The sequence below is a fragment of the Lonchura striata genome, chromosome 2 (genome assembly GCF_050655825.1).
Source record: "Lonchura striata isolate lonStrDom1 chromosome 2, ASM5065582v1, whole genome shotgun sequence".
NCBI lineage: Eukaryota > Metazoa > Chordata > Aves > Passeriformes > Estrildidae > Lonchura > Lonchura striata.
This window is the reverse complement of record NC_140704.1, coordinates 69,272,441-69,284,642: the sequence shown is the minus strand read 5'-3', so window position 1 is coordinate 69,284,642 and position 12,202 is coordinate 69,272,441. Positions and strand designations below refer to the sequence as shown.

The 12,202-nt window shown below is 40.4% G+C and overlaps 1 protein-coding gene across 1 annotated transcript in view; it reads left to right on the top strand.

Annotated features, from left to right (window-relative positions):
* The window catches only part of MBOAT1 (membrane bound glycerophospholipid O-acyltransferase 1), a 55,416-nt gene extending 43,558 nt beyond the window's left edge, over positions 1-11,858 (top strand). Inside the window, exons 8-13 of the mRNA XM_021553460.4 lie at positions 171-363; positions 2,591-2,694; positions 5,467-5,531; positions 6,868-7,000; positions 8,142-8,293; positions 10,021-11,858. Coding sequence (XP_021409135.1) covers positions 171-363; positions 2,591-2,694; positions 5,467-5,531; positions 6,868-7,000; positions 8,142-8,293; positions 10,021-10,153 — 780 coding nt within the window. The 3' untranslated portion in view covers positions 10,154-11,858. The remainder of the gene's footprint in view (positions 1-170; positions 364-2,590; positions 2,695-5,466; positions 5,532-6,867; positions 7,001-8,141; positions 8,294-10,020) is intronic.
* The last annotated feature ends 344 nt before the right edge of the window (positions 11,859-12,202 follow it).

Here is a 12,202-nt window from a genome sequence, read left to right as displayed (position 1 = left end):
TGACTGTGGCCTTTTCTTGGTCACCTCTTCTAAATTAATTAGTATCAACTTTGTCATTGCTAACTTTAATGGTTCTTGAAGCCCATAGTTTTTGTATGTCATGAGCACTGCCTTGTTCTTCCCCTTAAGCAAGTGTTTCTAATGAATGTTTCATTGTTTGTGCTTTTTAGGGAGCAGTGATGTACAAGCTGTGTATCACACTAGTATCTCTCATTTTATTCTTGACACTTACCAAGAACTTTCCAATGGCATATATTATTGATAACGAATTTCTTGATAAAACTCCCTTCTTGTCAAGACTTGGTTACCTGTATGTTGTAACACAGGCAGCAAAACCAAAGTATTATTTTGCATGGACGTTGGGTAAGTCTGGCTACATTATGTACTTTTGTGTGTAGCAAATAAGTTCCTAAATGGGCAAGGAGGTCTGAAATCTGAGATGGCGGGGGGGGGGGGGGGGAAATTGTCCCTAGACCTGTAGTTCAAGTTCACGTGGGAGATGTGTTCCTTTAGGCAGTGGGCCCTGTGCTTGTTGGAGGGCTGGTGCTAAGCCTTGCCTCTAAAGCACTGTGGGGTCCTGTATACACCTTGGCTTTAAGCAGTCCAGAGAAAAGATTGTAGAACTGTGGGGAACAAAGGAAGTGTTGGGAAGGATCAAAATGTCTGCAAGGAAGAGGAGAAGTAAGAGGGCTCACTGAAGAGGGAAGAAAAATTTTTTTAGAAGCCAGTCAGACTGGTGGTCAAAATAATATTTTTGCATTTTACCTTCTTCTTTTACAAGTCATATTTCACCATCTATGTGTGAGGAGTCAAATCCTTTAGGCCAGGCTGAAAATATCCTGGATTTGTTTACTGGTGTTACAAGACACATTGTGTCTTTAACAGGGGAGATCCTGTAAGTCCAGCAAGGAATGCATACACCTTGAAGTAGAGCAGGGTCATTGTGACGGGATGGAAATAGCCAGGGAGATTCATTGCAAGGCTGTGATTAAAGTGCTGGCAATAAAACTGTCAGATTCAGGGAAGGCAGCCAGGATTGGCATGTGTGGGATGGGAAAAGCTTTGAGATAAAGAATGGCTTGCTCACAAACTTACTTTTGTGGGATTCAATGTTAAATTGTTGCCTCCATTTTTTCTGGCATTATAGTTAACTGGAAGGCCATTATTAAAGAGATAAACTGAACTTGCATTTGTGACAAGACCAAGCTGCAGAAACTCTAGAAATGTCTTGCAAATGAGGTAGTTTGCAGAAAAGTATGCATTGCATAGTGGAGGGTGAGGCCTCATCTATTCACATCCCAAATCCAGGCACTTTATCCTTTTTTTATCCTTTCCCAGTTTTGCTCCTAGTGGCATGGCCCAGGGCATTACAAAAGTCGTGCTGAAAGGGGCGATAGATGCTTCCTGTCCTCAGGAGACAGGAAGATCCTGTGGGCCAGCTTCAGGCAGGGTTGTTGTTTATTGTTGGAGGAGTTTTAAGCAGGGAGAAGATGAAAAACATGGGGAGCTTTCTTTCCATCAGTAAAACCTATCTCATTTAGGAAAGTGGAAAACAGAACAGAAAGTTTCAGGTTAGAGAAGGTTGCTTGTTTATTTATTTATTGTTATTCTTGTTACTTATAATTAGGTTCCCTCCCTAGTTTTGTGCACCAGGTCTTCTCCATGAGCTTGTGCCTGTACTCACAGCATCTACAAAGCAAAATCAGTTTTCATTCTTGGGGAAGAAATGCTGACCTTTTAAAAGAATAACCAGACTTGTATTTTGTAAATGACCTGGAAGGAAAAACCTAACCTGTATTTATGCTTCCCTTTTTCTTCCAATGATCCTCAATGTTGACTGCAACTAGGGATCCAGAGACAATAAAGAATTCTCCCTTCTGTTTCCATAGTCCTCCAAGTAGGTATTTCTAGCAGGGGCACATTGAAATCAGAATCTTGAGACCCAGTGATGAGGTGACTCCCAGACACTCTGAGGTGATTGACAAGGGTGCATCAGTGTGTAAATGCCTACTGTTATCCAAGCTTTTACTTGCCTTAAGGTAGTTACGTGTGTAACTGAAGTTACTCAATATTTGGTTCATAGAGATGTTGAGGCACTTTAGTGAGGCACTCAGCAACAGGATTAGCAAAAGGCTTTGTCTGCAGAATTCTGAATGACCATCTTAATTAACATAGCCATATTGGAACTTTTAATAGAAATAATAAGCATGTCTTTGTGATATTAATTTTTTTTGAATTCTGGAAAATGCTGTGACATCCAGGTGCCCTTTTGAGAAAACTTCTCATTCATTTTATGGTAATATCTGTCTCAGTTGAATAATAAAGGCCAAATAATAGGAAAAGTGATTTATCATTGTTATTTTATTTTATTTCTTCTGCACAAGGAGTAGGTAGTCTTTCCTCTTGAGGAAATGACTCTTGTGTAGCCTTATAGTAATGCCCTTTTGCAAAGAAGAAGCTTCTCCTAGAAAGAGAGGTTGCTAAATCCTACAAAGCTGGCTTGAATGTTTGTTTAGTGCCATACTGACTTGTAAGAAAACAGCTCTCTTCCAGCAGTCTGATTTTGACCTGTTTTGCTTTGACATTGCAGCAGATGCAGTCAACAATGCAGCTGGTTATGGATTCAGTGGAGTTGATGAGAGAGGCACTTTCCGCTGGGACCTGTTATCCAATTTGAATATCTGGAACATTGAGGTGAGATAAAGGAGTGGCTGCATTGGCATAATTATACAGAAATGAGCATGGTAATGGGTAAAGGCTTTACTGAAAGGAAAGTAAACCTATGCTACCAGACTGCTCCTCTTTAGCATGAAGAGGTTTTGTATTTTATCTGTTGAACAGATAAAATGCATCTGTCTCACAGGCTTCCTCACGTTCTGTATTCAGGTGGTATTTCTAAATAGCTTCATGAGGGCTAAAAAATAATGATATCAGATATTTAATAAATGAGCAGTCAATTACTGTAGATTGTGACTGAACTCAGTGGGTCAGTAAATTGTTCACAGCTATGATTCTTCACCATGTGCGGTGTGCTCTGTTTATTTTCTTTTAACACTCTTTCACTTCTGTAGCCCAGTTGAGATGAGTGGTGGTAGTGAAAGAGGCTGCCACAAGTGGCACAGACACATGCAAGGGCTCAACTGCCTCTGGTACGTGGAGAAAAGCAAGGGTAGGAGACATAAAAGGTACAAACCAAGCAACCTGAGTGGGAGCTGACGGGCACACAGAGTTTAGGTGGGTGCTGGTCTAGGACACCATGCAGCAAGCTGCACTGTTGCTCAAAACATCTCTCATTCCTTCCTTGTGGCTGCTGCATATTTTTAAGATCCATTAGCCTTTTGAAAACTATTCATGTTTGTGTCTGTAATGCAAAAGATGGCCCATATAATTTTTTTGCCCTGAAAAATATTTTGTGAGTGCCAGTGAGATGTGGAAATATTTATGTGTCTTGCGACTGCTTTCTAAAATCTTCTTTTTTAGAAATAGGAGGAGCCTCCCTCTGTAATTCTCTAGTTGTGATTTTAAAAGTAGTCACAGATAAAAATGAGTTGCCTGCTTTATTGCTGAACAATCTCTGACTGAGTGAATGTGCTGTAATAGCTCTTCTCAAAAATGAAAGAGCCCCTGTAATTCTTCCTCGAAGATGCCAAAATTGGAAGTCTTATTGTACATTCTGTTTTTCAACATTCTTTCTATTTTTCTTTTTTAACCATGATTAATCTTCAGTGTAGTCCTTGATGAGTACAGGATACACAGCCCAGAAATGCTTTACACTTCCTGATGACAGCAACACCCTAGGTAGCACTCTGAGATCTTGACTCTATATCTAATACAGTTTTGGGGCAGGAGATGATTCTTTAATGGGCTGAGGCAGCTTCTGTTTGAAGGAGGAGAATAAAATGCAGCCAGTACTCTTCAGTCAAGCCAAATGAAGGAAACAGGATCCTTCTCCTTTCTACCCACTGAACTGATGGCCTGTCATAACCTACTTCCTTTATGGGTCGCATGGGCAACAGAGATCAGAAATTGTTTCCAAGAGCATAAAATAGGGTGCTGTCTGATTTTTTCATGTTTGCAATGAGAAAAAGAGAGGCCACGGAGACCATGGCTCTGGCTAAGCCTTGAACAATCACGTAATGTGCCAATAGCAACGCTGGCAGTTGAAGTGTGATTGTACATTGTATACAGGTACAGTCTATATATTCAGCAGGTAGAGCCACCTGCATGTGTAAAATTCCCTCGGAGTTGGGAACTTGGGTGCTAAACGTGACTATCTGATCTGTAGAAAAGATAAGCACATGGAAGGGGTTGTGTGGGCCTTAAAACATGACAGGGGCTAAGCCCACATGGGGGACTTGAAAGCCTTGGCAGCATGCTTGTTTTGACAGCCAGCAACTACTTCCTCTCTTGGTAATGTAACAGGGGAACTTAAAGGGGGCCAAAAAAGAGTGACAATATTAGTCGGAAGAGAAACTGTGTTTTTCTTGGCTTCTCGTGGTGCAGTAATACAATTAAAATGTAGCAGTGCTACCTTGGGAATTGGTAATTATTTTAACTCTTTAAAGGCAGTGGATGAAATGCTAGGTTTAAGGATTCTGTGTGGAAGTGGAAAGATTCCAAGGGGAATGTGCTTCGAAGGGCACATTCCCCTTGGAAGCCTTTGCCCTTAATCCATTTTTTCAGTCATTTTTTCCATCCCTTGCCTTCGGCTGATATGGCAAAATATTGCAGAGTCCCCACTTGCCAGGGTGTCCTTGGAGGTTTCTGCCAGCAGGTGAGGGACCAAGGTGGAGTTGGGAGGTGAAGTTCATCAGCAGTGGGAGAACCAATGCTGAACAATGGCATCCAGCAGTCCTCTAAAGCTGGGGGAGATCAGAGGAGGAGGTGGTATGGGTGGTTCTCTCAGGATACTGGAGTCCACTCTGGTTTCTCAAGCTCAGCAGTGGGCTGAGAATTAGCTTCTAAATTTAGTCCTAATTTTTTTGCCTATGTTTTTCAGTCTTCCCCCTTCCTTCTCCAAAATTTAATAATAATAATAAAAATAATAATAAATGTCTTTTTTTTTAAATAACACTTTGTTTGAGTACCACCGTAGGGAAGTCCAGATTGCATAATGGGTGGCAAGATATCTCTTCCAGAAATAAAACTATGAAATGAAAGGAAGGCCAAGCATATAAAACAAGAAAGCTTCTCAAATTGCCCATTATTTGAAAAGTAACCAAACACTGTATTTAATTATATGAGACAAAGTGAGATTTTAGAGCAAGTGCCAAGTGTTAGCAGTGATCCATCAGCCTAGTTAATGTCCTTCCCAAGTCATATTAGTATAATGATGGATTGTGGCACAGTCATCAGAAAAGTTAGCTGCTAGAATTACTATTTTCCATGTACCTCCTCACTAATTTAAATTGCAAGTAGTATTTTACAGGCTTCATTGCTAACATTTCATGTGAACTTCTTTCTTAGACTGCAACAAGTTTTAAAATGTACATTGAGAACTGGAACATTCAGACAGCTGCCTGGCTGAAACGGTAAGAGTAATGAAACAGTTATGTGCTCGTGAGATCCAAAAGCTCTCCATAGCCTGGAAAAATGCTGCTTTGGCTCTCATAAATGCAAAGCCTCTTGTTCTTCCTTTGTTTCCTGTGTCTGTAACAGTTGGTGCAATACAAGGGTATTTGGTGCTGTAAAGTTTTATTGCTGCAAATGTAAAATGCTCCTATTTTTATATACGAGCAGCAAAGTCATAAACAAACTGTTCAAAACTTCCATAATAGAAAGCAATAGCATCTTTGTTGTTTCCCTCCATTAACTTTCCTGTACTGTTTTGCTTTGCTATGTTATGCTTCCCACGCTGAGGTGAGTCTTGCTGTGTCACTGGGATCCAGAAATTCAGTGAGAAATAAGGTCAGAATCTTCAGATCACCAGTGTAGTCTGGTTTGGAGTTACCCTAAGGTGCTTGTTAGGCAGTCCTTGCTTAGGATATGGGGAAGATACATATAGCACTGAGATGATCTAATTTTAACCTGTGACTTTTAAGACACATATTTAAATGCTAGCATAAATTCAAATTTTGTTGATTGGACTGTGTCTCATTACTCATTTCACTTTCTGGGGTGATTAAAGCTCAGTGTACAGTCAACATAGTGTCTGAAATGCAGTCACAGATTTATTTTAGTTTTTGTAACTATAATGATGATCTCTACATCTTAAAAGTCAATGTCTACTATTTTTCATTATTCAAATGGTTCCTGGTAAGAAATGCATTATGTTGACTTGTTTCTGTGGAGCACAGCATTTGATTTAAACTTCAGATAACCAAATAGTCTGGGCGTTGTTTTCTTGAACTGTTATCCTTGCATCGCGGGAGTAAGATTTTTGCTGCTAAAGTTAGCTGGAATCCCCTGTTTTGCAATAGTTTACGGCACTCCCTGTTGTTCCCAGCATCTGCCAGATAACTGTGCCTAAAAATACCTCTCTTCACTAGAGTGAAGGGTGGGGTCACATATCTTTGTCCTTCAACTTGCTCTTGATCTGTCATCAGAGTTTGGAAGGGTAATGTATGATTCCAGATAGAGATGTAAAGGTGAACAAAGTCTTGCCTGCCCTTTATTCCATTATTGATTTAAATGCTTTGAGCACCAGAAATATTTGTACAGGCACTCTTTGGGAACTCATTTGCCTATAAGCAGCTTCCGCATTCCATATAAACCTCTGTTTAAATGAAGGGAGAGTGTCTCATGCCCTAGCCTGTGACTGGATCAAGATAAGATAGCTAAGAAAACAGAGTAAGGCCTTAGAAACAGAAGGATTTCAAGTGCAGTGGCCATTGTTCAACCTCTTCTATTTTGTTTTCATTTTTGCAGTGTCTGCTATGACAGAGCTCCCTGGTACCCTACGGCTTTAACATTTATCCTGTCGGCCCTGTGGCATGGTATCTATCCTGGATATTATTTTACGTTTCTCACTGGAATCCTTATCACACTTGCAGCCAGAGCAGTATGTACCTTTCATTGTTCCCTTCTAAGGCTAGACACTATCCAGCTGTCAGCTGCACCCTCACATGGTCAAGCAGCTTGTCACTGCTGTGAGCCCTCTTTCATGCCTTTGCAGGCTTGATGTTCTCTGAAACTCTGTTCTGTGTGGATGCTAATTGCAAAGCACCCAGCAGTTATAACCAGCATCAGTTTGGATGTGATGCACTGCTGTCCCTGGCTGTCAGAGGAAATGTTGCTTGATGATGTACAGTTAGGGATGCCACCAGCTATGTCCATGCAGTCAAATTAGCTTGGGATTCAAGGTCATATTGGATTCCAGACTTCTCCTGGGTCATGTTGCTGTATGATGGCTTGTAATTAACTCTGGACCCAGTCTCGTACAAGAAGCTGCTGGGTGAGCATTAGCCCAAACTTGAACAATTTGTGTGGATGCAATTGATGCAGTAAAATGGTCTCTGTGTTTATGGGCCTTATTTTGTGTAGAGTCACCAAACACAGAACAATGTTCATGTCTCACTGTTGTTGAATTTATCACTACTGATCTTTCAGGCTGAACCAGCCACTTGTGCGGGGCTGAGAAGCACCACTGTTGTCTTTTGGAGTTGACTACAGATAAATAACCAGGTTAATCTTAAAGGAGAATTAAACTAGTGACCAGTATTAACCACTATCGCTAGAGCAGGTTGCTTTGCCTCTCAATTATGAAGATTTCACAGATGTGAAACTAACTTAAAATCTCTAGGGAATGACACACTTGTATGTATAAGCACTTACTTGTTCATTTAAAGTAACTGATTTACTGTTGATAACCAGTAAGAAATGAAAACCAGGAGGGAGGAACAACTTCCCTCCCAAAAAATATTGTGCCAGACATCGAGAATGAGAGAGTCTGCACCTATGGTTATGACAGAGTAGACTGGGGGCCGCTTCTCTGTTTGCCACTGGTTGACTATGAAATCTTGAAAATGCCAGTCCATACATGTCTGTATTCCTGCTCCCAGTGCTTTATAACTGGTGAATAAACATTGCTGTGATACTAATGCTGATGGTAAACAAAGAGTCATGCACTGCTTTGTGTCTGTGTGGCTTTGCCTCAGAAATGAATTAATATAATTTTCTGCTTACTTTTCCCTGACTTGCAGATAAGAAACAACTGCAGACATTACTTCCTCTCGTCAGTGCCTCTTAAGATAGCCTACGACATTGTTACCTGGGTGGTCACTCAGCTGGCTGTGTGCTACACTGTCGCACCATTTGTTATGCTGGCTGTGGAGCCCACCATTAAGTTTTACAAGTAAGTCCTCTTCCCTTGACTTTGTTCTCCAGGGTGGCATAGACTTTTTTAAATCACCCAAACCACACTGAAAAGCAGCTAGCATTTCATCAAATTTGAAAGGAGCTCAGACGGAATGCTTGCTAAAGTATAAGAGGTGACTTTAGCACTCCTGTAACATAATGAGATTATAACAATGCTAAGGCAGAGCACTTTGGTTGTTCTCCTCATTCTGTGTCCTTACATGACATTTCATATACCCTGTTTCCACTTTCAAAACAGTTGGGCCTCAACCATTAGCAGTAACCAAGGCTGGAGAGGTTAAGAATAATGTGAGTTGGCAGTAGGAAGGAGGTGCTGAGCAAAGACCAGGCTCCCAGCTGCTGAATGCATATAAGGGGAGCTGTAATGTATCAGCAGGAGATATGGAGGGCTCCTGGTAAAGCATTGCTCCTTGAAAGCAGTATGCTTTTTGTTACGAAAGTATGCTTTTCTTCTTACAAAAGAATTACTTCCCCAGATTCCTTAAAAATAAGAAAACACAGGTGTTGCAGAGCACATTGATTCTGCTGTAATAAAACCAAGTCGAAATAGAAAAATTGAGAAAATAATTAGAAAAAGGAAACAGGACTACATGGCTTTACTCTTCTTTAATTTTACTGTCAATACAGAGCAACAGCTTCTGTTTCAGAAGAAAGACAATTCCCTCCTCCAACATAAAAGACACAAAAGTGGTAGTAAAGATAGCTGCTGTCTGTTTGCAGGAAGCTGAATTTCAACACTTTTTATTCTTGTTTCTTGAAACATTTGATTTCAACATAGAAAACTTACCATGGAGTAAAAATTTCTCCAGATCTTTCTTAGCTTCATTTCTTAATAATTGCCCTGGTGACTTTTGCCCTGGTTAACTTTGAACATAGTTAACATTTAAACTTAGAGACTTGTAAGCAAGGAAATGTCACGCTTTTGGGCTAGGGAATGAATTTTTGGAGCACTTCACACCACAAAAAGTGGTCTTAAGCACCTTACAAGGATATTAAGACCTATGGTAAGAAGCATAGATGAGACCACAGAAATGTGCATGGCTGTGTTTAACAGCTGGACCATAGTGATCCAAATCATCATCTTCCCCAAGCTGCCAGAACCTCATCTATTTGCTTTAACTATTTGTTATTTCTCTGAATTATTTGAAATAAAAATATTAGATGTTTAGAAACATACCAAATACAGATATCTCTGAGCAGTTACCTTCAACAGTGCAAGCCTTTTGTAAACATCATTACCTGACGTTCTCCAGTTAAAAGCTGAGTGTTTTGATTTATTTCAGATCTCAGCACTTTGGCTGAATTTATTTCTTCCTGTCACTTTTTAAAATTCTTTTGGAACCATTAATGATATTTCTTCACAACTTGGCCTTGTGTATTCTAACACTAAAAGAGAGATGGGCTGAATAAGTCTGGGGTTGAATTATATGGGTTTATCTGAGCTGTCAGACTTTGGATTCTAGGGTTTGCTGATGGTTACCTTGCCCCATTATCATCCACAGCAGCATTTTCACCCATCAGATGACCAGCCAGCAGACACCATATTCCGAGACTGTGTGAAATTCAAGGGTATATTTTTGTTCTTTCTAGGTCAGGTTCATACATTCTGCATTCACCCCTTAGCACTAAATTCTGTATATTGGGGTTGCAGAAATCATATTATTCCCCACAAAAATATAATTTTCTTTCTGCTTTTGTTCCCAGGTCTGTGTATTTTCACATGCATATTCTAAGCATCCTGGTGTTGCTCCTGTTACCAAGCAGACCTCAAACCCACTCTGTAAGAAGGGCTCAGAATCAGGACATGCTGAACTCTAGCAAAAGTAAAGATAAATGATGCCTTCAAAGAAAACTGCCAGCACTGGGAAATCAAGCTGTTGTATTGTAAACAAAAAAATAAGAGGAAAAACGGGTTGCAGTAGGATTGAAGTACAAGACAAGTGGCATTTCTGTTGGCTATCTTAAGATCTTACTGGAGAGGGCAGAGAAGAGCCTGAATGACTGTAATTCAAATTATTCCAGTTAATGGAGATTTTACAGGCAACGTTTACAGGCTCATGGGGCATTTCATTTTTATAATAAATATTTTTATGAAGTGTTTTTATATATTTAAACTTTTTCACAGAGAGGCATTTTTTCTCTTTTACAGAAATACATAACTATTAATCAACAAATAATCTTGTGATTAGAGAAAGGGACAGAAAGCAGCTAGTAAAGAGTTAGACCAGCTGCCTGATAGCCTGGAGCTGTGGGCAGCTATCAGGGGAAACTTTTCATCTCTTGGTTGTGGAGAGAGATGGTGCAAGTAGAAAACTACAGGCATGAGCATGCTCAAGGTGCTGGTGCTGACTTGTGCCCCAGCAGGGGGATGGGGGAGCGGGGCTTTCCCCGGCAAACCCCGGAGCAGGGACTGCAGCCTGAGCTGGGCAGCAAAGGTACTTCACATCCTTCAATGTGACACCTGCTGGTGATGAGGGCAAGACAAGTCCCGTGGGATTTGGTGTCTGGGGGCACTGATAACTGGCTGAGCCAAAATTTGAAGCCAAGTAAAAAAAAAAAGCAAAAGGGAGAAGGGGGAACTCAAATCTAGAGTAAAAGAAGGGACATACAGCCTGTGGTCTGTAGAGTTGTGCTTCTCTAGTGACACAGCTGGTGCTCATTGCTACATCAGCCTTACTTTGTAGTCTTAGTGATGAGCACTTCCTTTTTGGTATCAAAATGAGTGAGGAGCCATACAGGGTTAGTGTTTTAAAACCTGCAGTTATGGGTTAAATCTGAAAAAGCTTTGTAGTGGATCAGACTGTTCTACTCAAAAACATCCCATCTTAAGGAGGGGTTGCATTCCAGCAGACAACACTAATAGGAAACCTGAACAGTAATTATCACTGTCATAATAAATCATTCTCTACAAGATAATGCAATCACCACAAGGGTTGAGACTGAGTCCTTGTGTGATCTTGCCATCTGACTTAACTGTTGATGCAAGTTTCCCTGCTTGTAAAGTCCTTGACTTACAGGGATGTTTTCAGGCTTGATTCCTAAGTGCTTGTTGTACATCGAGATAACCTGCTGCAAAATGCTGTGTCAAGGTTTTCTATTATTTTCTTTCTTAAATCCACTTAATCCAGTAAAATAGACTGGTACCACACATCAAAACCAACTGAAGCATTTTTTTAAATGTTTCCCAGGAATGTTTTTATCAGGATTTTGTAGAAGCAGTTCCTTTGTTAAAGTATTGGTGTTACTTTATTGATATTTAACTAATGTGTGATTGAGGAAAAAATCTGCTGTTTACTGTATTCTGATTTTTGTGTCAGGTTAAAGTTTTGCTGAATTTCTCATATTTTGAGAAAGAACAAATCAGTGAAACCAATAACAAGTTCCAAAAAAAGTGATTTTTTTTTTCTTTGATGGGAATTTTTTGTCCCGTGACCGCATTATGATTTAGAGCATAGTTCATGGGAGAGTTTATTTGCTAATTTATTTTAAAGGGCAAGATGGGATTAAAAGATTGATCTGAATAAACAATTTTCTTTGTGTCATTGCCTGGCATTATTGATCACTAATGTCTAATGTGAAAAATGGGTGAGTGGGTGGGGGAAATCACACTTGGGAGGGAAGATTTTCAGGTCTGCTGGATTTTACTGCAGCTGAGCTTTCCATCCTGCTCCTGCTGAAACAGAGACAAGGTGACACCTGTCTGTTTTCATGTCAGCTTTGCCCTTAACTTGGCTGGTCTTTTTTGTCATGGTGTGTGTGGCATCCTTGTGGCACCAAGCCTCAGTTGCATCTTGGGCATTTAATATTTCCTTTGAGGTCTGATTGTGCCATTCCTGTATCCTGTGGGAGGGAACCAGGGCACATCCCCAGAAAGGGATGGGGAGTT